This window comes from Pimephales promelas, chromosome 14 (assembly GCF_988280905.1).
Source record: "Pimephales promelas chromosome 14, fPimPro1.hap1.1, whole genome shotgun sequence".
Taxonomy (NCBI): Eukaryota; Metazoa; Chordata; class Actinopteri; order Cypriniformes; family Leuciscidae; genus Pimephales; species Pimephales promelas.
In genome coordinates this window covers 4494090-4520642 of record NC_142782.1, presented here as the reverse complement: position 1 = coordinate 4520642, position 26553 = coordinate 4494090, and the positions used below count along the sequence as shown (strand labels likewise).

General features: G+C 37.7%; 1 protein-coding gene across 1 annotated transcript in view; it reads left to right on the top strand.

The window, feature by feature from the left end:
- The window catches only part of prkg1l (protein kinase cGMP-dependent 1, like), a 46595-nt gene that overhangs the window by 12691 nt on the left and 7351 nt on the right, over positions 1–26553 (top strand). The window contains exons 3-13 of the mRNA XM_039674524.2: positions 2965–3082; positions 3179–3345; positions 6537–6650; positions 18332–18437; positions 20023–20086; positions 20209–20286; positions 21644–21738; positions 25265–25330; positions 25452–25520; positions 25594–25690; positions 25778–25917. Of these exons, the coding sequence (XP_039530458.2) occupies positions 2965–3082; positions 3179–3345; positions 6537–6650; positions 18332–18437; positions 20023–20086; positions 20209–20286; positions 21644–21738; positions 25265–25330; positions 25452–25520; positions 25594–25690; positions 25778–25917 (1114 nt within the window). The remainder of the gene's footprint in view (positions 1–2964; positions 3083–3178; positions 3346–6536; positions 6651–18331; positions 18438–20022; positions 20087–20208; positions 20287–21643; positions 21739–25264; positions 25331–25451; positions 25521–25593; positions 25691–25777; positions 25918–26553) is intronic.

The following is a 26553-nucleotide window of genomic DNA, read 5'->3' as shown; positions in this document are numbered from 1 at the left end:
AATATATGCAGGTAGGAATACAGCTCACACCAGGACAGGATAGGACAGGACAAAGTAGAGTGAGATAATTCCGGCGTCAGTATTAAGCCACAACATAGAATAATCCGACAAGGATCTAGGGACAGAAAGCGCTAGAAGAAGGAGAAACAATCAGGGGAAGAATGGAAACAGCTGGTGCCGACCAGCACAGATAATAGGAAGAGTAGCATCAGCTGAAAGAGATGAGATCATGAGATCCTGAGGGCGTAATGCAAGAAAGAGAGAGAGAGAGTGAACAAACGGCCACAAGAGGGAGACAGAGAAAGAGAGAAGAACCAGGATCATGACAATCAGGGCCTTTGTTTTCATTTACATTGGTGAATCACTTCATATTTGCATTTAACTTTGCAAACTCTAGCAGCTCAACATTTTCACTCGCATTGAAGCCCCTCCACACTGCCAGTGACTGTTTTACATACATGACTGTGTTACATAGTGATGTAATGGTTGGTCCTTAGTCGATTTTCCTAATTCTGGGTTGTTTTAACCCAATTTTTGATTAAAATATGGACAACCCAGCATTTTTTAGTGTAGTAATAGTTACTGTGGCTAAGTTGTCGTTCCACATGGCCATGTCTTATCTAAGAGTACCCAAAAAACGTCTTGGCAGTTGAGCGCGCGTAGTTTGAGCATTATCTAAGAGTGCAAACACTGGACGGTTCCACACACATACACACATTTTTAATTGTTACTGGCATTTGAAGTTAATGTTAATTGAGTTTAAATGCAAGTAATAAGGTACTCAAGGAAAGTGGTGTATCGCCAGACAGCAAACTGACATTGAATCAACGAGGAAACGACGTCTCTCATGACATCGAAACAACGTTGATCTGGCATTGTTTTGCTCATCGAATTAACGTTGAACCAACGTCAGACGCGTCATTCTTCAAAACTAACGGAAAATCAACTTGAAATCAACGTTGTTTCAACGTTAGGAAAGCAAACCAATTGCGTCGATTTTCATTTAGCTTTGAAGAATGCCGCGTCTGACGTTGGTTCAACGTTAATTCGATGAGCAAAACAATGCCAGATCAACGTTGTTTCGATGTCATGTTTCCACGTTTATTCAATGTCAGTTTGCTATCTGGATAAGTAACGGCTGCATTAGCACAGTTAGCACAATGGATAAGCACGTCTTTGAATGAAGCTGAAAACTTTAAAAGGATTTATTTACGTGTTTTTCATTAGCTATGAAAAGTATAAAAGTATAGGCCTTATACAAAAGTAGTTTCTTGAAAAATATTATTTAAAATGAGGAAGTAAACCATCCGCTGGTTTCTAATTTACTTTTTACTTTATTTTATTTAGTTTCAACCATAAACTATATTAAATTAATTAAATCCAACTTAAAGGGTTAGTTCACCCAAAAATGAAAATTCTGTCAGTATTTACTCACCCTCATGTTGTTCCAACCCCGTAAGACCTTCGTTCATCTTCGGAACACAAATTAAGATATTTAAGATATTAAGATCGCTCCTGCATTCAGTCCATAGGCTTCTTGAGGGACTGGCTCTTGCTGTCCCCGAAAAGTCATTAAAGACATCGTTAAAATAGTCCAAGTGACTACAGGGGCTCAATCTTAAGTTTATCAAACGTCGAGAACACTTTTGTGCGCAAAAAAACAACAAAAATAACGACTTTATTTCAACTATTCGTTTATTTCTCCCTCTGCGCGAGTCAGGTTACTAGTTTAATAGCGTAAGCTTCTGTTATTGTACGTCACACGCATCACACACACATGACCAGCGTCGGCCAATAGTGAGCCTACGTGTGACGTAGCTCTACGCAATCACACTACGTTAACTGACTACAGGCCCATGGAGAAGGAAGTGAATAGTTGAAATAAAGTCGTTATTTTTTTTGTTTTTTTGCGCACAAAAGTGTTCTCGTCGTTTGATAAACTTAAGATTGAGCCCCTGTAGTCACTTGGACTATTTTAACGATGTCTTTAATGACTTTTCGGGGACAGCAAGAGCCAGTCCCTCAAGAAGCCTATAGACTGTATGCAGGAGCGATCTTAAATATCTTAAATATCTTAATTTGTGTTCCGAAGATGAATGAAGGTCTTACGGGGTTGGAACAACATGAGGGTGAGTAAATACTGACAGAATTTTCATTTTTGGGTGAACTAACCCTTTAAATCTTTAGAGCTAAAATAACAAATTCATAACTTATTCAGTTTAAGTTCTGAGTTAAGTTCCGAGTTTTTTTAGTTAATATCACATTTTTTATTGAGTGAAATGAACTTTTTTTTTTAAAATAAGTTACAACAACTCATATCGTTTAGTGACTTTCAGTGTTAGGTTTTACAGTGTGAAGGGCGTTGTTAGGCACGACGCGAAGCAGAGTAACCCCTTTAGCCGTTACTTATTCACCATGCAGCACTTGCCTTGAGTACCTTATTACTTTTATAAAACGGTTACCACACAATATTAAAGCAAAAAACAATGTATTAGTGCAACTTTCTTGAAGTAAAATCACTAAAAGCCTTCCTTCCGCTAGAAAAAAATAGTCCCTGACCGTGAACAGCAACAACGTTCCAATGTGTAATATGCATGAAACCTCAATTAAAAACAACAAAAGAAAGAACTGCAGTGTTGCGCAGTGATAAAGAACCGTTGGGTGAAGCGGTCATGAACAAACCACAGCTCTTGAGTCTTGACCAATCAAAATCAAGGATTGGAACTAACCCGTTTTATAATAAGTAATATTCAAACCTACTGAATCCCAATAGATAAAGTCAAGGACGACAGTATACATGTGCAAGTACGACCATAATAGTCTATGAAAAAAGCAAACATTTTTATATGCAGTATGCGTCAACAAACTGCCCAGAGTTCAGATGTAATTACCCAGTCTTTTTTCATCATATAAAAACATCTTATTACCGGTATTAATCTTTACTCTCTTTTCATTTGCATTTAGGTCAACAACGTGCTTCTTCCCTGAGAGTGAGGAGAAAAGCACTGGTTACAGATTCAGTAACCATGGAGCCAAAACTAGACTTACAAAACCCGCCAATCAGCCATAGCAAGAGTGAAGAGTAAGAACCCTCCTGAAATTTTAACACATACTCATGTCTCCTAGTGCCACATTTCCCCAGTGTAACTCTCTGTCTATCTATCTTGATTTATTTCAGGTCAAAGAGGCTGATAGAATCAGCTTTAGCAGAAAATGAATGCATGAAATATTTAGATAGGGATCAGATGCTGTGTTTGGTGGATTCTGCCTATCCCATCACGCTCAAACAGGGTGTGGGTTTTGTCAAGGAAGGGGATAATGGAACCCAGGCTTACATTGTTGAAGGTGAGGAAGAGTGCAAGGATGAAAGAGTTGTTCTCACCTCATAATCCCTCTCAGAAAGGTACATGTTTTCTTTGGACACATACTGCATGTTGATTTGCTCACAGATCCTAGTGCTTACATGGTTATATTATAACCTAGTGCTCAAAAGTCACTGAATATTAGCTGAGGTCTAGTCATGCCTCCAGGCATGTTCTGAATTATTTATTTCTTTATGGATTGCAGTGAGATGTTATGCAGTGTTCATCTTTTTCTTTAAGCTCCTTGTTACCCTCCAGCTATCTTACCACAGCGACTTTACAAATATAATAATCATTCGGACACAGCCTGACTATTAATTAAGGGGGTCGCAAACCGGACAATCGTGTCTAGGACAACTTGAGGTATCTGAACAGTGCTTTCTCAGTTAATGGCCAGCAATATTGTGATGTTAAAGGACATTATGAACTTAATATAATGCGGCGCTGCGCTTCTCGTCCCCTTTAATTAAAAGTTAAATGTTTCGGAAACACTTTACAATAAGGTTCATTTATTAAACATTAGTTAATGTATTAATTAACATGAACTAACCATGAGTAATACATTTGTTACTGTCTTTGTTAACGTTAGTTAATTCAAATCCAGCTGTTCATTGTTAGTTCATGTTAGTTCACAGTTAACAAGATTTGAATTAAGTATTAGTAAATGTTGAAATTAACATTAACTAATGAACAATACTTCTTCAGCATTTGTTAATCTTTGTTAAAGGAGAACTCCGGCGCAAAATGAACCTTTGGTCTAATTACACATTGTTACCTAGTCAACCGTTATCTGAGATTTGTTTTCATGATTGCCAAATGTAAATAGTTTTATCTCTCAAAACAGTTTAGCCTATAACGCTAGTATAACGCTAGTATATGGGGCATAGAGTAATGACAAATAAAAATCGCTTGTTATTACCACTAACAAGGCTCAAAATAGCCCCACACTAACACGGTAGCATAATAAGAGTCCCTACATTCAAACCGAAGCATTGAGAACTTTGTCAGTGTCCATACAGTTTAATAAGAAGATATTTTCTTATATACAGTCAACATCGCGAATACAGGAAGAAGCCATCTTTGAAAAATAGTCTCTACCAGTCGATCTACGAACGCCGATCCAAGTGCGCTGAACTGTGCAGAACCTCATATGGTCCGTTGTTTCCGGAAGAAACACAAACACGAACCGTTTTCTTCTCTTCAATATGTACATGTAGACCACTGTTCGCGCTCTCCGTATCACCTTATTCACATCTCACCAGCGCACTTGGATCGGCGTTCGTAGATCGACTGGTAGAGACTATTTTTGTCTATAGACTATTTTTGACATGTAGTTACAAAAATACAGAATATTCTGCAACAATTGATATTTATTTGCATGATCATTTCAAAGGGATGGTTCACCTAAAAATTACAATTAAGTCATTAATTACTCACCCCCATGCTGTACCAACCCCGTAAGACCTTGAAGATATTTTTGATTAAATTTGAGAGGTGGATCACTGCTACATAGGCAAAAGGTATCGAAACTTGACGGCCCAGAAAATCATTAAAGAAAATATTTAAATATTCCATGTGAAAACAGTGGCTCAACTATAAGTATATCAAGCGACGAGAATACTTTTTGTGCGGAAATAAAACAAAAATAACTACTTTATTTGACTATACCTTTTTTCCTTGTAGGCCTGAGACGAGAGTTCAGGAGATTTCCATGACGGACACAACTGAACTAAAGTAGAAAAATAACATAGTTCACGGTACGCATTGTGGAAATCTCTTGAACTCTCATCTCAGTCCCAGAAGGAAGAAATGGAATAGTCGAATAAAGTAGTTATTTTTAGGGGTTTTTCGCATAAAAAGTATTCTCGTCGCTTGATAAACTTATACTTGAGACAATGTAGTCATCCTCTTTTTGCTGGACATCCTCCTCAATCCTCTTTTTCCCGGACATGTACAGCCGTGAATGTCCGGGATTCAGCTTTTGCTTTCCGCTGTCGCCATTCATTGTTTACATGCACAACTTTTGTTTCAATCTGACTGAATTCATTCTGATTGGTGAATCTGACTGTAGTGTTTACATGAACGCTAAACAAGTGATCGGTTGAAGTGTTTTTTAACATTGCTAAGAAAATTCCCGCTCCTCCGTGAGAGATACGAGACCGGTGCGTCTCACAGGTGTCGCTAATCGGTAATCACGCCACCGGCCTCGCGCCGTTCTCCCGCAGCCCTCACTCGTCCCGCTCGCCACAGTAAACATGATGAACGGCGACCGTAGAACGCAAAAGCCCAATCCCGGACATTTTGGGACACCTCGAAACACATTTTCGGGCAGACTCATCACGGAGACTCACTAGTAGCCTAGACTTGTTGCTTAACTACTGCGCTCTATTACCGGTAGGCGTGGCCTCTTAGGGCAGCGAAGCAAGTGCATTCTGGGAGTTGTTGTCTTTCATCCACAGAGGCCAAAAATACACTTTCTGGCTTTTCTCATTCAAAAAAATAATAATTTCACATTTCTTGTACATAAATGACCCATTTTAAATACAAATTCATCTTTCCAGAGGTGGAATGAGCCTTTAATTCTAAAGGTTGAAGAGAAGGTGCAAAACGGTCATAAAAATAAATGATGTCATTGGTGTAAGACACCTTGACTAACATTTCAAGTGGACTTCAGGCAATCATTCTGTTCCTTTCTCTGACTGAGGCACAATAATTAGTATGCACCTCCCATAGCATTTGCAGGACCAGGCAGGTAGCAAGAGAAGTGTGAGACTGACCTGCTTCTGGGAAGATAGAGCGAGAGAAACCATTCCTGCTGGTAATGTGAGGTGGAATGAGTTTTAAAATCTCAGTGTGTGTCTAAATACCCAGGTTGCAAGTGAAAAAATAAGGATGCAGAACAGAAGAAGAAATCTATCACCATCCATTAAAGTGTTCATCAATACCTGTCCATGAGCTGTGTAAATCCCCATCCGTGATTTGGTTTGAAGGAGGCAGGATTTGTCCTGATGTGCCGGATTGTTTTGGCTCTGGGCTTCTCCGTGCCAAATCTGTGATGGGCCAGATTCAGATCATCTGTCTATGTGACAGGCAAACTGTCACTCAACTCCTGTTACTCCCGGCAACCTTGATGTGTGTGTGTGTGTGTGTGTGTGTGTGTGTGTGTGTTAACAGAGGGAAAACTGGAGGTATCCAGGGCTGGCCAGAGGCTGCACATCATTGAGCCGGGAATGATGTTTGAAGAACTGGGCCTCATTCATAACCACACCTGCTCTACTACGGTCACAGGTACTGACACGTGCGCGCGCACACACATACACACTCTCTCATGGTAATTAACATATCTGTGCATTCACTCACTCACTCACACACACACAGAGCTCAGAGGGCTTAATGGAGTCATTTGTCAATAAATGAGGCCATTGTTGACATACAGTAGGAGTAAAGAGATATAAAATGACTGTGGAAAGTATAGATCATATAATTTGGTTTTGGAAGAATTTGATGACAGTTTTTAGTTCATACTGAGAAATCTTTTGATTACAGACTTTGGGGGGTTGTTCATCTGTTTGAGATCTCTTCTAAAACTCTTTAAAGTCACCATAAAAATACAATGGATAATTCTTGCTGGGGTTTTATGGAATATTAGGTAATGCATTAGATTACTGCCCGGATAGTACTGTGTAATTAAGAGGAATTTACACTGTAACTTTTTTGTAATTATAGTGTACCTATAAAGTACTCACATGTTGTTATGAACCGCTCCGAGACGTGGAGATGAAGATCCAAATGCGGCTTTATTTTAGAATAGTCGTACAGGCAGGGTCAAGAATCAGCAGACGGGACAATGGAGAATAAACAGTGGGAGTCCAAGAAACAGGCAGCGGTCAGGGCAGGCAGCAATAATCAGAGTCCAAGAACAATCCAAAGTCAAAAACAGAAAAACAAACATGGGAAACAGTACAACATAGTACAACAAGACTTCGTAATGAGTGAATAAGAACGCAAGGTATATATAGTGTGAACTGAACAAGACAATGAGAACCAGGTGAATGAGATGAGTGCCGAAGAGTCCGGGCAGTGAGTCATGGGAAATGTAGTTGTGAGTGAAACATGAACATCTGGTGTGGAGTGCCCTCTGGTGACTCTCAGGGACACTCCACCTGGTGACCGTTACATAGCCCCACCCCAAAGAGCGGCTTCAGACGCTCAAAAAACAGTCCAGGAGGGAGGTGGAGCGGAGGCGGATCCGGGGGAGGGATGGAGGGCCAGGTCCGTGGAGCAGAAAAGGACCTGCAGACTGTGGCAGAATGGATGGCCAGGGCGGAAACGACCCCTCAGGGGACCAGGGCGGAGCAGGCTGTGAGGTTTAACAGGGCGGAGCAGGCTGAGCGGGCGGCCACGGCGGTGAAGACCCCTCGAGCGGCCAGGGCGGTGAAGACCCCTCAGGACCAGACACTGGCTCGGGACCAGACACCAGCTCAGGAACAGACACTCGAACAGAAATGGTCACAAGGACAGAAACAAACACTGGCTCGGGAGCAGACACTGGATCGGCCATCTTGTCCGGAGACACTGGATCGGCCATCTTGTCCGGAGACACTGGCTCGGAGGCGGCCATCTTGTCTGTAGACACTGGCTCGGAGGCGGTGACGTGAACTGTCTCTGGATTGGCAGAAGTAACGTGAACAGTCTCTGAATCAGCCATCTTGTCCATAGACACTGGCTCGGAGGCGGCCATCTTGTCCATAGACTCTAGGTGTTTCTCAATGTCAAGGATACTTCCTTGGCAGGACGGGTCCTTCCAAGTCATTTCCTTCAGAGGCCAGGCAAGGGTCCTCTTTAGCGTTCGGAGAACATGTAAATGGAACAGGCTAGCAAGTGCACGTCATTGCGTCATTACATCAGTGAAAGGTCCGCTTCGGCGCTGCAAAAAATCATTGTGCTGGTGTACTGCACTGTTTAAATACACTTGACAGTCCTTATTTTGTCTTGTCAGTCCTCATAGAAATAAATAAATAAAGGGATAATGTATAACCAGGCGGTTGTTATGAATACAACCCCGCAAACTCTAAAGCAGAGGGGTCTTGATCAGCCGGTTGTATTCGCTGTAACAACCGCCTCGCTATACATTTTCCCACTTATAACATGGCACCTACCAAATAAATCAATAATTTGACACAAAATATTGATTTAAAAAGGAGTTTATTCATTAAAAAACGATTATATTACCGGAGTTAACAGAACTACCTCCATAGCAACATGATCTAGCTGTTAAAACACATGCAATTGTAAAATATGTGACCAACAAAAAAGGCTATAACGTTATATGAAGTAAAAATCAAAAGTAATCACCAGTAAAAGGGAACAGCTTTAAATCCCCTCAGCAAATTTGAGCCGATATGTTAAATAGTTTAACAAACATTAATGGCTAAACTGAAATTATACTTGCTTACATTTGAAAGCATATTGCCGTTATCACTCCGACTCCGCTAACGGTCGACATTTTTTAGTTTTTGAACAAGATAGCAAAGCTGCGCATAGGATTGTGGGTGATTTAAGAGCGCGAAGGCTACACATATGCATCCTTTCCTGTGTATGGGATATTTTCCGAACGAAGGACTCAGTCCTTGGTTGAAATTCTGAGGATCCTCGACATTGGAACAGTCCTTCGACGGACATCGATGACGTAGCATCCTCGAAATTCTGGCTTCCGAGGATCCTTCCTTGACATTGAGAAACGCCTACTGGCTCGGAGGCGGCCATCTTCTCTTTAGACACTGGCTGAGAGGCGGCCATCTTGTGCGTAGACACTGGCTTGGAGGCGATGACGTGAACAGTCTCTGGATTGGCAGAAGTAACGTGAATCGGCCATCTTGTCCGTAGACACTGTCTCGGAGGCGGCCATCTTGTCCGTAGACACTGTCTCGGAGGTAACGTGAACAGTCTCTGAATAGGCCATCTTGTCTCTAGTCACTGGCTCGGAATGTGAACAGTCTCTGAATCGGCCATCTTGTCCGTAGACACTGGCTCGGCATGAAGCGTCTCTGGCTCGGCAGGCCTACTTATTCTGCTTTTATGATACAACAGTCTTACATTTGGGAGCAATTTAGCGAGAACATACACTGCATACCTTTATATATATATATATATATATATATATGAAGAGTTCAGATGCAAAAGCCTCTAAATGCCATTTGAAATTTTCTTCTTTAATGATGATTTTTATCAAACTTGTATAATTTCAGTTCAGTAATTTCACTTAAATAACAATTAATAGGTAATTATCATTGCCATTTAAGTGAAATCACTGAACTTAAATATACAAGCTTGATAAAAATGATCATTCTAGAAGAAACTTTCAAATGGCACTTAGAGGCTTTTGCATCTGAACTCTTCATATATATATATATATATATATATATATATATATATATATATATATATATATATATATATTTGATAGCAAAAGTACAGATGTTTAAGTTTGGGCTAACATGTTTCAAGGCAAGAAATTTATATATATATATTTTTTAAATATACTGGGAAATATATCTGGTTTCATGTGGTTACAGGGTAAGTGGTGCTTGTATAATAAATAAAGGTTTCTGAGTCAGTGATATAAGATTGTGTATGCATTGTTATTGTACTTACCCTGTAACTACATGAAACAAGAGGGTAACAAACACCACCACTCTTTCATAGATGCATATGCATAGATATGTACCCTGTAGTTCTTAAAAAGCCTATACAGTATGTGTGGTTCACCATTATTTCTAAAAGGTATGTTCTTGCTAAATTGCCACCAAATGTAAGATTGTTATGTCATAAAAGTAGAATAAGTACCCCTTAGTTCTATAATGCTTACAGTATAAATATTTGTATGTTACTCCTTTATTCCCCAAACTTAAAATATTGTTCCCTTATACTTATATTGTACGTACGTTATAGGTACACTATAATTACCAGGTTACGCTGTAAAATCATTTTAATTACGCAGTACTTTCTGGGCTGTAATCTAAAGCGTAAACGAATATTGCAGTATTTATTTAAATGGTTTATCCATGCACATCATTATTATTATTTCTTTTAATATATGCCGTTTTAATAACTTCTCCCTCCTCCCTCTTGCAATGACTTCTCTTCTCTTTTAATTGGCGTGAGGGCGTTGAAACCTGTCACTCATATGAGATCCACCAATAGCAAACCACGACCATCCAATCAATTCCCCATGAACAAATTCAAGTCCTATTGTTCTTGTTATAAAAGCTGTTTCAAACAGATCTACGTCACAATAGGACAGAAAAGATGATCGCAACTTCTGTTTCATGTCAACTTTTTTTAATTATTCAGTATGAGATTACTGGGGTCTTGGTCTTATTTTTCAGGAAAAAGATCTGAGAAACAGACTTGGAAAAAATACTTTTTTCCATATTTTTGCCTTGGCGAAGCAGCTGAGATAGTACAGATCTCATTTGAAAATTATCATATATATCATATATATATATATATATATATATATATATTTTAAAATTAAGTTGTTCACATAATGAATGTAGTAGTACTACATATGTCATTTTTCCCCAGTTTAATGCTCGGGTAATTAGAGTATTCGCATCATCTGTCATCTGAAGCTGTGCTGAGAGATCAGTGGAATATGACATCAAAGGAAAAATCATATAAATTCTCAACACACCACACTAGAGTCCACCAAACAAACTATATTGAATTGACAGATCTACAAAACCTGATTTTTATGTTGATCCTTCAAGTCGTATTACAGTTGGTTTTGGTTTACCACTTAATTTTAATACAAAATAGAGGTGTATCGTATGAATCCTGTTTGCACCTCAGAATAAAATGTAAAAAAAAAAGGTCATTGTAAGAAAAAAAGTCATATTGTGAAGCACAAAGGCACTGTTACTAGAAATAAAGTCATGAATGTTATAAAGTCACGTTGTGAAACACAAAGTCTCACAATTTATATATTTTTTTCCACATGTAAATACATTGATTGCATGTTACAGTTTTGAGGGTTCTTTAGAGAAAATAAGTCTTTCTCCAACCCTGAAGATATCTTTGTCAGGTATCTGAATGAATGTTCATTCTTCGAGGTGTATCCCCCACAGCATGCTTTGATTTATGACTCTCTCAACACCTCTTCTCTCTCTTATTTCACATAGTCTCTTGAGCCCATTCTGAGCCACAGGGACATCAGCTAGACCTATTAATTTTAATATAGCATAAAAAACAAGAAATAAGGTCTGAAGGAAAGAGAATGAGCAAAAAAGATGGATTGAAAGTGAATGGAGGATCCAATCAAGTCAGATCATTTTTTACCAGATCTTTCTTTTCTTGAATGTCAGACTTGATTGTGTGCAATTTTCATCTTTCAGTTGATGTCCTTTTCCAATTCGGCGTTTCTCTTTTAACTACCCACTCTCAGTCTCTCTTTCTGAATTTTCAGGCTTTTTCTACCCTTACACCCTATTTATTTCAAGACTCGAGTCTCAAGACTCTGTTCTTTCCTCAACCCTTTTTTCTCCAGCTTTGTTCAGGTCTTGTGCTTGGTGACAGCCTGAAATTGCTTTCTTTTTACTTTTTCTCTTCTTTTCTTCTTCTTTTTGTTTTCTGATCTTTGATGTCTTGCCGAATCTCTTAGGTCTAAGTAAAAGATAAACACAGTTTTCTAATTCCAGGAAGCTTGTTTGCGCCACAGAATAAAACAATTTAAAAGATAATTGCGACTTTTTATCTCACAATTCTGACTTAATGTGTGATATAAACTGGTCAATTGCAAGATATAAACCCGCAATTTCAAGAAATAAAAGTCAGAATTGTGAGAAATAAAGTCAGAATTGTGAGAAATAAAGTCAGAATTTCAAGAAATAAAGTCAGAACTGCGAGAAAAAAAGTCGAATTGCGAGAAACAAAGTCAGAATTAAGAGAAATAAAGTCAGAATTTCGAGAAAAAAAATCAGTATTGCAAGAAATAAAGTCATAATTGCAAGAAATAAAGTCAGAATTGCAAGAAATAAAGTCAGAATTGTGAGAAACAAAGTCAGAAGAATTACGAGAAACAAAGTCAGAATTTCAAGAAATAAAGTCAGAATTGTGAGAAATAAAGTCAGAAGAACTTCAAAAAATAAAGTCAGAATTTCAAGAAATGGAGTCAGAATTGCAAGAAATAAAGTCAGAAATGTGAGAAACAAAGTCAGAATTGTGAGAAAAAGTCAGAATTGTGAGAAACAAAGTCAGAAGAATTGCGAGAAACAAAGTCAGAATTGTGAGAAATAAAGTCAGAATTTCAAGAAATAAAGTCAGAATTGCGAGAAAGTCAAAAAATTTCAAGAAATAAAGTCAGAATTTCGAGAAATAAAGTCAGAATTGCGAGAAATAAAGTCAAAATTGCAAGAAATAAAGTCAGAATTGCGAGAAATAAAGTCCGAATTGCGAGAAACAAAATAAGAATTTCAAGAAATAAAGTCAGAATTGCGAGAAATAAAGTCAGAATTGCGAGAAACGAAATAAGAATTTCAAGAAATAAAGTCAGAATTGCGAGAAATAAAGTCAGAATTGCGAGAAACGAAATAAGAATTTCAAGAAATAAAGTCAGAATTGCGAGAAATAAAGTCAGAATTGCGAGAAACGAAATAAGAATTTCAAGAAATAAAGTCAGAATTGCGAGAAATAAAGTCAGAATTGCGAGAAACAAAATAAGAATTTCAAGAAATAAAGTCAGAATTGCAAGAAATAAAGTCAGAATTGCGAGAAATAAAGTCCGAATTGCGAGAAACAAAATAAGAATTTCAAGAAATAAAGTCAGAATTGCGAGAAATAAAGTCAGAATTGCGAGAAACGAAATAAGAATTTCAAGAAATAAAATCAGAATTGCGAGAAACAAAATAAGAATTTCAAGAAGTAAAGTCAGAACTGCGAGAAATAACGTCAGAATTGTGAGTTATGTCCAATTCTTAAGGGGAAAAGACTGAAAAATAAAAAAAGGTAACTGCGACTTTTTATTTCACATTTCTGACTTTTTTTTCTCAAAATAGTGACTTTATATCACACAATGCTGACTTTATAACCCACAATTGTGATTTTAAATCACGCAATTCTAACTTTATAAATCACAATTGCAACTTCATTTCATGCAATTCTGAGAAAAAAAAAAGTCAGAATTGTGAGATAAAGTCACAATTACCGTTTTTTATTTTTTATTATGTGGCGGAAACAAGTTTCCACAGTTTCACAAAGCCAACTATGGTCGCAAGTTCTGTCGATACCAATAATTCAATGGATTACCAAGAGTTCAGTGGAATTTGCAACCATAGTTGGCTAACAAAGCTTTTGGGAAACGCACTCAAGGCTGAATTGAATAAAAATGTTTGGAACAAGAAGTCATGAACCAATGTTTAGCAGCAGTTTATTAACCAAACACATAAACCAACATAATCCAAAGAAGAATAATTATGAAAATAGTCCAAACAGGGAGCAATAAGCGCAACATCTTTACAAACATGTGCAAAGACAACAACCATCAAAAGACACCTGAAACACCAACCCGATCTCACGGGAATTCGTATGAATTTTACGAGGTGGCTAATTCGTAACAATTCGTACGACCTCACTCGTACGAATTAGTACGATTTTGCTAAATACATATTTTACGAATTAGCCAATTCGTATGAATTCGTACGAATGACCTACCCCTGACCCCGCCCCTAAACATAACCGTCACGTGGGTTTAGACAAATCGTACAAATTCGTCCGAGTGAGGTCGTATGAATTAGTACGAATTAGCCACTTTTGAATCACTCGTACGAATTCATTCGAATTGGTCGTGAGATAGGGTAGGAAACACAGGGTAGATATACACAGGATAACAAGAGGCTAACAAGTAACAGGTGTGGGAAATGAATCACTATGGCGACTAACAAGGGTAACTATGGAAAAAACATTGCAGATGTGGAAACAAATTCTGAATTCAGATCTGCATACCAGTTGTACTCGTAGCAAGCAAAAGCCATAATTTGACCGTCTAGGTTAACTATAGACTAACCCACTATAACCTTGAATTTGGTTACATGTAATTTTGGACTAAATAACTTGTGAGATGTATGATAGTCCATCATGTAAGCAAATTTAACAGTGATTCAAAGGTGTTTAGTTTCATTTGACATGTTATCTAATCGATGATTAGTCTATTGTTGGGGTATGGTTAGACTTCTATACAATTTTCACTGACAGACCAAATTTTGCCTTTTGTTTTAGCCTAGACGTCAGGGCTGTGTTTGGATGTTGTTTTAAAAATGCAAAACTGTGGTTCCGAATTCATCAAACAGGAAATAAACACACATTAAAAGGAACAGAACATGCAGTTAAAAAAGTCCAATGTTAATAAAGTCCTAGAATACAAAGCACAGGGGGAACTGTGGCATTGAAATAAGACGGTATGGACAGAGTGAGTCATGCACTTGATAAAAGATGATACAATCTAGACAATTATAACTCTGCTGCTATTATTATATTTAATTGTAGTTAAATAGAAGTCAATCATAAACCTTCACAAAAGGTTTCTAGAATTTAAATGGATGGAATAATTGCATTTCAATGTCTCACAGTCATATGTGTGTTCCTGATGTTTATTGCAGTTCAGTGCTGCATTTTTGGGTTCATTGATTTTTCTCAAATTCTCAGCTATTCCACAGAGATCTTGCAGAGAGTAGAGAGGTAGACAGAGTTACCAGGGGAGTTAATGAATCTGTGACATTACTAATTCAAGGGGGTCTCAGGAACAGGAAGTGATAGAGAATGAATTGGAGGTGAACTATTTTCAGCTGATCCCTCTCTTTTTTTTTAATTAACTTGGTAGAAGCAGGTCATAAGGTTCATTAAGAATTCACTCACACTTTATTAATAAACATTCTCACTTTTACATTTGTTAATGGTAAACTGGTAATAGTGTACACTGACCTAAAGGATTATTAGGAACACCATACTAATACTGTGTTTGACCCCCTTAAAGGTGCATTGCGCAACATTTCATGTTAAAAATAGCCGTTTTCTAACCCATACATACTTAAACAATCGCCTGATGAGCTGAATGAGCCCTTCTCTGATCACTGCGATCGCCTCTATAATCCTGTACAGTGAAATATATAAGAGGGATTCGGGCTCGAATCTGAGACTGGGCGTGACGTCATGCGCGTTCACGCTCGCCTGGCTATGTCTGGCAGGTTCGTGTAGCTATTCGCCGCCGTTCTCCGTATCAGAGAAGACAACTCGAGCGACACAACTCTAGTCAGCTTTCCACAAAAGTAGACGATGGATTCAAAGGGGCTGTTCACACCTGGTCACTTCATGTGTTTTCTGTGATCGGATAGCTATTCGATCGTGAAAAGACCAGGGTGTAAATGCCCTCCGAAACGCGTTAGAGACGGATGAATCCGATCGCTCAAATCACTTGAGGACGTGGTCTGGGCCGCATTCCAGACGAAATTGGACAAGTGTAAATGCATCTGGTTGTTGAAACCAAGCTATATGTCATGTTATTTTAGTCATATATGACGACGCGCATCACCTCAGATGAGCAGCTGAGCTGAGCAAGCCAGCGCGCCGCAATCTATCGCAAATCAAAGTGAAAGTAAGTCGCAGACGCTTAACACTACCATCTTCATTAAAAGTAAAGAAATGAATTGATCTTACCAGGCCTGTTGCCGATCTCTCTTATTGCTGTCTTTGCTGATTTTGAAATTAGCCGATGATTAATAAAATCCAGCTCATATCTGTTGCTTTCGGTGACGTGCACTTCATATCTGTATGGCGCGGAAAGAGACCGGCTTGTAGTTCATTACAAACCCCAACGCAAACTCCGCGTGAGACAAAGAAAATAAAACTTCAGTCTGTCCAGTGCCAGGCGTCGGAATAAGACGAGAGTCAACATCGGGAAGCTTTCAACAAACGGAGAGATCTCCGGTCTGCTCTAGGGCTCAAACGGTTCCTAGTGATAACTAAACGTGTTTCCATAATAATTCAATCATAAGTGGATACAGTAAGCACAGGGAGATAGATGGAAACAAAAACCGAAGTTTTCTACTACCCCCGTTTCCCCCTCTCACACACATTGTGTGTAATTTACTCGAATGCCTTTCCTTTCATATATTTTAAATGACTTGCAGATTTATTACTGTATTACCTCATTATGACTGTAACAAAAAAAAGATGTGTGCCGCACAGTGTGCGGCTGATGCTCCTTAGGTTATGAACAGCTCGCGCAAACGTGCGTGTGTGTGTGTGTGTGTTCCTCCATGAACGCGCACAGCTCTGGTTGCAGTTTCGCTTGTCGCCAGAGGGGGCGTAGTTCTGCAAAAACTCAGAGACTTGCGTTTAGCTCCTTTAATTCTACGTGGCATTGATTCAACAAGGTGCTGAAAGCATTCTTTAGAAATGTTGGCCCATATTGATAGGATAGCATCTTGCAGTTGATGGAGATTTCTTTGTGGGATGCACATCCAGGGCACGAAGCTCCCGTTCCACCACATCCCAAAGATGCTCTATTGGGTTGAGATCTGGTGACTGTGGGGGCCATTTTAGTACAGTCAACTCACTGTCATGTTCAAGAAACCAATTTGAGATGATTCGAGCTTTGTGACATGGTGCATTATCCTGCTGGAAGTAGCCATCAGAGGATGGGGACATGGTGGCTATAAAGGGATGGACATGGTCAGAAACAATGCTCAGGTAGGCCGTGGCATTTAAACGATGCCCAATTGGCACTAAGGGGCCTAAAGTGTGCCAAGAAAACATCCCCCACACCATTACACCACCACCACCAGCCTGCACAGTGGGAACAAGGCATGATGGATCCATGTTCTCATTCTGTTTACGCCAAATTCTGACTCTACCATCTGAATGTTCAACAGAAATCGAGACTCATCAGACCAGGCAACGTTTTTCCAGTCTTCAACTGTCCAATTTTGGACTCTTTTTCCTATTTGTAGTGGAGATGAGTGGTACCCGGTGGGGTCTTCTGCTGTTGTAGCCCATCCGCCTCAAGGTTGTGCGTATTGTGGCTTCACAAATGCTTTGCTGCATACCTCGGTTGTAATGAGTGGTTATTTCAGTCAAAGTTGCTCTTCTATCAGCTTGAATCAGTCGGCCCATTCTCCTCTGACCTCTAGCATCAACAAGGCATTTTCTCCCACAGGACTGCCGCATACTGGATGTTTTTCCCTTTTCACACCATTCTTTGTAAACCCTAGAAATGGTTGTGTGTGAAAATCCCAGTAACTGAGCAGATTGTGAAATACTCAGATCAGCCCATCTGGCACCAACAACCATGCCATGCTCAAAATTGCTTACATCACCATGTGATTGATTGATTGATTAGATAATTGCATTAATGAAAAATTGAACTGGTGTTCCTAATAATCCTTTAGGTGAGTGTATGTTGTTCCAGTGGCAGAGACTGATGTCTTGAGAGCATAGGGTGATATTTACCTAATCTTAAAAAACAGCAAAATGCACAGAAAATTTATTACATTATTAACACTTAATTGTAGGTTAATAACACTATTGCTATTCATGTAGTTCATATTGCACCGACACATATATTATTGACCAAATATCTGTCAATTATCATTCTGTTCATTATCATTCATGCTATTTGTATGTGTGTCTGTGTGTGTGTGTGTCTGTCTCTGTCTCTCACAGGGGGCTTTGGATATCCGAGTGATTTTCACAATTTTCCTGGCAACTTCATATATTACCAATCCACACTGGTCTGGCTTTTCTGCAGGGATCTCGAACTTGTTTTCCGAATGCAGTTCGTACCATCCATATCAATTTGTCTTTGTCTGTCTTTACATGTCTATCCACCACAGGTGACCTGTCTCACTCTCTCCTTTGACCCCCGTCAGTCCACAGAATGCTTGCAATTCAGTGTGAATGTGTGTTTGTCTGTGCAGCTCTTGTGAACAGCAGGCTGTGGGTGATGGAGGGTCAAGTGTTTCAGAGGGTCATGCAGAGAAGAAGCCTGATCACCATCACTCAGTCTCTGCAATTCCTGCGCAGGTAAATGCCACCACATCATCATTTTTTATATAAATGTTTCAAAGATTTTACACTTTTGTCTTCTTGAATAGACTTTAAAGTCCCCGTCTAGTCAATAATTTAATTTTTGATCATCAAAATGACATATTTAAAAGTTTTTTCCTTGAAAAAAAAAAAAAAATAGCTTGAATGTAACTTTACACCCTTGCCTCATTTAGTATACACGGTTCTATGAATATGCTAATGAGCCCCGCCTCCACTCACTTGCATCAGCTCAGAGATCCACTCGTTGACGATCACACGATTGATTACAAGATAGTGTGTGTCGTCAGAAACACCAGTGATTTCAAACTGTGTATTTGGTTCACTGCAGTTTTAAAGAGGAAATACTCAGCAATGGTGCCGACTTTGCACATGGTTTGTCTTAAAGCGTATTAAAAACACCACATAGACATAGAAACAACATTAAAAGCTTGATTTTTTATATTTTTTAGTTATTTGCATATTTATCCCACATTGTTATATATATATATATATATATATATATATATATATATTGTAAATATATTTTATTTGAAAAAATGTACTGTCAAATTAAAGGAGTTCACTTAAAAAAAAAAACTTTTGCTGATAATTTACTCACCCCCATGTCATCCAAGATGTCCATGTCTTTCTTTCTTCATTCGAAAAGAAATTAAGGTTTTTGATGAAAACATTCCAGGATTTTTCTCCATATAATGGACTTCAATGGGAACCAAACGGTTCAAGGTGCAAATGAGAGTTTCAGTGCAGGTTCAAAGGCTTTAGACGACACCAGACGATGAATAAGGGTCTTATCTAGCGAAACAATCGCTCATTTAATAAATAAATAACAAAGTTTAAGTTTTAAAAGCTCAAATTCCCGCCTTGCTCTGTTCTGTGATGCGCGTTCGTGACTCTCCAGTTCAAACTCGTCCATCAACATGAACAAATCTTTTTCCAAATCAATTCGTTCATTTTGTTCGTTGAATGAACCAAATGACACGAAAAAAGATTCGTTCATTTTGATAAATAAGTTCGAACTGGAGAGTCACAAACAGAGCAAGGCGACCATTTGAGCTTATAAAACATAAACTTTTTTTTTTTTTATTAAATGAGCGATCGTTTCGCTTGATAAGACCCTTATTCATCGTCTGGAATCGTTTCATTTCAAAAGTTTGCACTGAAAGTGTCTTTTGGACCTTGAACCGTTTGGTTCCCATTCAAGTCCATTATATGGAGAAAATCCTGGAAAGTTTTCATCAAAAATCTTAATTTCTTTTCGACTGAAGAAAGAATGACATGGATATATTGGATGACAGTTAAAAAAGTTTATTTAAAAGTGAACTACTCCTTAAAGTGTAGTAAGTCTTGAGAACAAATGACACTTTTTCAAGAGCTTGGCTCATCTGCATTTATTTTTTCTTACATTTTTATGTGTATATGTCCACTTTGTTAGTTTACTGAACAGCATTAATTTAATAAGGCAGTTCAAATGTATACGTCCACTCCACTCCAGGAGTTCACTTGTAGTCTCAGCTATAGTTTGATATGTTCAGAGTTTCCTGACACTCATTCTCTCTCCTAGTGTCCCACTGCTCTCTGTGTTACCGGACGATGTTTTCAATAAAGTGTCTGATGCACTGGAGGAGGTGTGTATGATTAGTGTTTGTACCAATCAACCACAACTTAGATATAAAAAATATATTTTCACAATATTTTTTACATGACTTTGATTTATTTTTCTGTATATCCACATACATCTTCATCTTAGACTCACTACAGTGATGGTGAATATATCATTCAAAATGGAAGTCCAGAAGATAAACTCTTCATTTTTTGTCAAGGCCAGGTGAGATATCTATCTATCTATCTATCTATCTATCTATCTATCTATCTATCTATCTATCTATCTATCTATCTATCTATCTATCTATCTATCTATCTATCTATCTATCTATCTATCTATCTATCTATCTATCTATCTATCTATCTATCTATCTATCTATCTATCTATCTATCTATCTATCTATCTATACAGTGACTGTCTATCTGTCTGTCTATATCTATCTATCTATCTATCTATCTGTGTGTCTGTCTGTCTGTCTGTCTGCCTGTCTGTTTTTCTATCTATCTATCTATCTATCTATCTATCTATCTATCTATCTATCTATCTATCTATCTATCTATCTATCTATCTATCTATCTATCTATCTATCTATCTATCTATCTATCTATCTATCTATCTATCTATCTATCTATCTATCTATCTATCTATACAGTGACTGTCTATCTGTCTGTCTATATCTATCTATCTATCTATCTATCTATCTATCTATCTGTGTGTCTGTCTGTCTGTCTGTCTGCCTGTCTGTTTTTCTATCTATCTATCTATCTATCTATCTATCTATCTATCTATCTATCTATCTATCTATCTATCTATCTATCTATCTATCTATCTATCTATCTATCTATCTATCTATCTATCTATCTATCTATCTATCTATCTATCTATCTATCTGTCTGTCCGTCCGTCCGTCCGTCCGTCCGTCCGTCCACCTACCTATCTATCTATCTATCTATCTATCTATCTATCTATCTATCTATCTATCTATCTATCTATCTATCTATCTATCTATCTATCTATCTATCTATCTATCTATCTATCTATCTATCCATCTATCCATCCATCCGTCTGTCTGTCTGTCTGTCTATCTGTCTGTCTGTCTGTCTGTCTGTCTGTCTATCTGTCTGTCTGCCTGTCTGTTTTTCTATCTATCTATCTATCTATCTATCTATCTATCTATCTATCTATCTATCTATCTATCTATCTATCTATCTATCTATCTATCTATCTATCTATCTATCTATCTATCTATCTATCTATCTATCTATCTATCTATCTATCTATCTATCTATCTATCTGTGTGTCTGTCTGTCTGTCTATCTATCTATCTATCTGTCTGTCTGTCTGTCTGTCTATCGATTTATTTATCTGTCTATCTGTCTGTCATGCAAGAAGAAAGATACAGCGGAGGAGTGATACGAGCGACACAAAACTAGCATGTTTAAAACTAGCATGTTTATGCGGGAATCAGCTTGTCAAAAATATATATATGTATTTTTTACATAATATTTAGTTGTATTATTCATTTAGAGATAAATGCAATGTAATAGCATATAACAGTACCCATGCTTTTGTTCTATAGGTGAAAGTATTCGAGAAACAATCAGCTAATGAGGAGAACGTGATGGTGTGTGTCCTCACCAGAGGGGACTGTTTTGGAGACCGCGCTCCACGAGGGTAAGAGCCCATCCTCGCCAGCAGGGGGCAGCACTCTTTACACTGCAGATCATTACACATTCTGATTCACACTTTTTCTCAGTCGCTTTGGTGCATTTCTCAGATCAAAACTAAAAACTTCTTCTTCAACCTCCACATCATCTAGTCACTTGTGCACATCATAAAAACAATTCATCATTCTTTTCAGCAAATTGCAAATGCTTTGGTGCATTCATGCAATTGATTATAAAAATGTCTGCTGTTTCCATTATTATTAATTTATTATGTCATGTTGATCTAAATATATTGCATGGTTCCGTGTTGAATAGTCTTACCCCTCAAAACATCTGTCAAGCAGATTTTCTATACATTTCTATTAGACTTTTTTTTGTAAATGTGTTGCGGAGGTGAATTTTGAATTTCACAATGAAGGAAAATATAAAGGGCTTGATCATCCAATGACCAACCAGTTGTCTAAAATAGCTCAGAGGTGCATCATGACGCTTCATTTAGCAAGCATATAGACAGAGCACAACACAGGGTAACAATTCTGTCAACAACAAGGAAACAAGCAGGGTCAACAGCCGGGAAGAAGAACAGGAGTGAGGATGCGTGGTGGAAGGGTACGAGTGCAAAACAGTGCAAGTCTGAAAAATCCCATTTTCTCAAATCTACGCACTATTTAAAAAACTCACAGCCAACTGTACAAACAGCTAACTTCTGAATCCCGATTCAACGTTTGCCCTCAGACAACACACACACACAAACTGTCAAATCACAGACTACATGACTGTTTGTTCAGCCTGATCTCATGAAATGGCGTATGTATGGCACGTCAATTCGTATTTCTATCTTTGGCGTGCTGTCAACATGCATAATCGCTTTTCAGTGTGTTTAAGAACGCCGTTGACTTAACGTTACATTACTGTATATATAAATATATGACTTACCCCAACCCCGTCCCTAAACCTACCCGTCACTGGGGTTAATACCATTTATGAGTCTTCCCCTACCATCCTTGGAAAAACAATATCGCTCCCCAGATGTAGATCTACATTTTGCTTCATTTTGCTTGGACATTTGACGGCGTGTACACGCGGAATCACTCGGACATTTAACGGCGTAGACATACACGCATACACGTGAATAGCTCAAAATGCGTATAGGGGTGATTCTTCAACTATGGTACTCTTTGAGCTCGACAGTTTCAGAAAATAAAAACATTTCTACAAACAGTTTTTTAGTATCAGTTGGTTTCTTAATCTGTCTAGAAACCTTCCCTTAAGTTGGGTGCGATGATTTGTATTGAATAATATATGTATATATATATATATATATGAAGAGTTCAGATGCAAAAGCCTCTAAATGCCATTTGAAATTTCCTTCTTTAATGATGATTTTTATCAAACTTGTACATTTATGTTCAGTAATTTCACTTAAATGGCAATGATAACAATTAATAGGTAATTATCATTGCCATTTAAGTGAAATTACTGAACTTAAATATACAAGTTTGATAAAAATCATCATTAAAGAAGAAAATTTCAAATGGCATTTAGAGGCTTTTGCATCTGAACTCTTCATATATATATATATATATATATATATATATATATATATTGGCATTTTTATCTGACAGCCCAAGAAAACACCCAAGTTCTCTTATTTACCAACAATATTGTAGCAATAATAAATAATAAAGTATTTCTTACTACCTTAACTTAATTAATTGTAAGTTTTTTTTGTTTTTACATTAATATTTTAGTATTATAGCCCAAAATAATTAGCTGTTTAGCACGAACAATGTCATTTCCACCACAACCTGTCTTTACCACCACAATGAACACCGTGGTGGAAATGACATTTTCCCCTTTTTCCTCTAAAATATCATGCTATGTTTGCCTGTTAATATTAGTTTTACAGTTAGCATTAAATATACACAAATTACACATTATTCAATTAATTTTATCCAGTTATTTTTACGTCCATGTGAAATATGAGCCGTTTGGAAATGACGGCCAATAAACATATTCTCAGTTTTAGTCATATTTATCTTGATTTTTCTTCTTTTCATTACCCCCTAAAGAGGTCACCCTTTCACCCAGCCATGTGTTCGCTGTGGAGTTTCTATTGCTATGGTTACTAAGTATTCAAACCTAAAACAATGATCCCAGGATTCTATTTTGTACAGTGTGGTGGAAATGACAGTGAACAAGGGACAAGGGTTCTACTTATGAAAAATTAAGAAAATGTGAATAAATATCGCATTATATAATATGTATAATTGAAATAGACATTATTTTATAATTTGTACTTAAAAGCTACATTATTTCAATATTTAATTTAGAATTAAGCGAGGTTGAAGGTACAAAGTCTGGCTTAGGGACAGGGGGAAAACAGTAAAAATCATGCATAAAAGGCCTCATATTATATAATAAAAAGAATGATCGAGCCATGATAAATTTTGTATAAGTTCCCCTGAGGGGGAAGTAAGTCTGACAAAAACAAAAAAGAATTTTTTTTTTTTTTAGATTTTATTGTTTCATCCAGGTACAAGAAAAGTACCATAGTTAAAGAATCACCCATAGATAACACGCTGCTTGACTTAAAAGTGGCATGTATGTTTACGCAAAAGTCATGATGTCATGTTGGTTTGTTGCACACTGGAGGGATTCATTCAAAACACTGCTACCAGACGCGTATGTTTTCAGATATATCATGTGTAACTTTGTGAAATCACAGCTCTGACTGATAACTCTTTCAGGGGCAACCCTGACTAAAGGAAGGCAAAACAGTCCTGTAATAAATAATCTTACATAAGTGATGCTGTTTTGAACAAAAACCTGACCTTTGAAATGTCAAACTGACAAAACATGTTGGGAAGAGTCCACGCACAGTAAAATACTTACATTTTCAAAAGCTTTATTTCCAAACACAGCGAATGTACAGGTTACTCAACCACAGCACCAATGTTCTCATCATCTCGTCTCAGGTCTGGGTCGGGCCACACAGGAATGTCTGTTACATACAGCATAAATAGAGGGCTGCAGCAGATACAGCGAAATTCAACAATAAGCAGTAACACTTTATTTTACTGTGTCCTTGTTACAGGTGCTTACAGTAATACGAGTAAATTAAGCAATTTTCCAAAGCACATAATCCCCCGTGATTCTGATTGGTGTCATTATTTTTCCTATTTCATGTTTACACATGGATAAATAGGTGAAATTTGAGTTTGCAGTGTGAATTATATAATGTTTTCTGAATGAGAACATGTTAATCCTGTGCAAAATGAGGGCATTTTTGGTGTAGAGTTTTGCAGAAAACATCAAGAAAATTGGAACGTGCGTGAAAATGTTGTCTTTTTTTTGAAGAACCGAATAAATGGTTGGGGAAATTGGTCCAACTAAACTAGTTAAGGTGTGAAACACTATGAAAAAAGCAAAGGTGTATGTTAAATGTTTTGTGGCTTTACTGAAACATTAAAATTCAAGTCGGAAGGCATCATGTAACATTAACATCTCAGACCTGTTCCTTTGCTCTTTAGAGACGACATGAGGTCGATGAGTGTTCTTGCCTCAGGCGATGTGACATGTCTGGTCATGGACAAAGAGTAAGTGTGAGCCATAAACTGACATTCATGCTATGGAAACAGCATAGTGGGCTAAAAAAAACATAGTAACTAACTCAAACAAATGCTGTAGAGTTGACCTTGCCTATATTCCACCATCTAGGTTTTTCAAAAACGTAACTGGAGGCTTAGACGATGCTAGAGACAATCCTAGCAACAAGGCCAGATCGAGGTAAGTCATGTCGATATGACTTTTACATGAATTACTTGTGATGATTCATTTTTGATCTCTATATAATAAACAGGGCAGAGGAAGATGGGACTGCGTTTGGGGAAATGTCTCTTAGCAGTTTTCAAGTGCTGTGTAATCTGGGGGAAGGACAGTACAGTCACACTCAGCTCGTGAGTATCATAAACCAGTTCTGCAGTTTAAATTTGATTATTTATAATTGATATGAATTATAAACCCTGTTTTTTTTTTGTCTCAAGGTGCTTTTAAAGAGTGACCCCAGCTGTAAGTTTGCATTAAAGTCCATACGAAAGCAGGCGATACAGAGGCCAGGCCAAAGAGAGAGGATGCTCTCGGAGAAACACATCCTGATGGATCTCCAAAGTCCATTTATAGTAAGGTCAGAACATACACTAGGGTCTTCAGTTTTTCAGCAGAGAAACGTCTTATTTGTCGTTGATGTTTCATAAAAGGTTAATCGGATTTGTAAAGCACACTGTAGATCCCGAAGAACTAGAGGATTAAAGGTTGTTTGTGGAATGATGTGTACTGTTCTCTGGTGACAGCAGGAAATATATATAAATATATATTTTTTGCATCTAATTATAATTGTTTATGCAGTCGTATTCCTTATTGGACTCTTTACACATTTTAATGGTGGATACATTACTGTTCAAAAGATTGGGGGCAGTACCATTTGAAATGTTTTTGAAAAGTCTCTTATACGGTTGCCAAGGCTTCATTCATTCATTCATACAGTCAGTCAGTCAGTCATTTATTCATTCATTCATTCATTCATTCATTCATTCATTCATTCATTCATTCATTCATACAGTCAGTCAGTCATTTATTCATTCATTCATTCATACAGTCAGTCAGTCAGTCAGTCATTTATTCATTCATTCATTCATTCATTCATTCATTCATTCATACAGTCAGTCAGTCAGTCAGTCAGTCATTTATTCATTCATTCATTCATTCATACAGTCAGTCAGTCAGTCATTTATTCATTCATTCATACAGTCAGTCAGTCAGT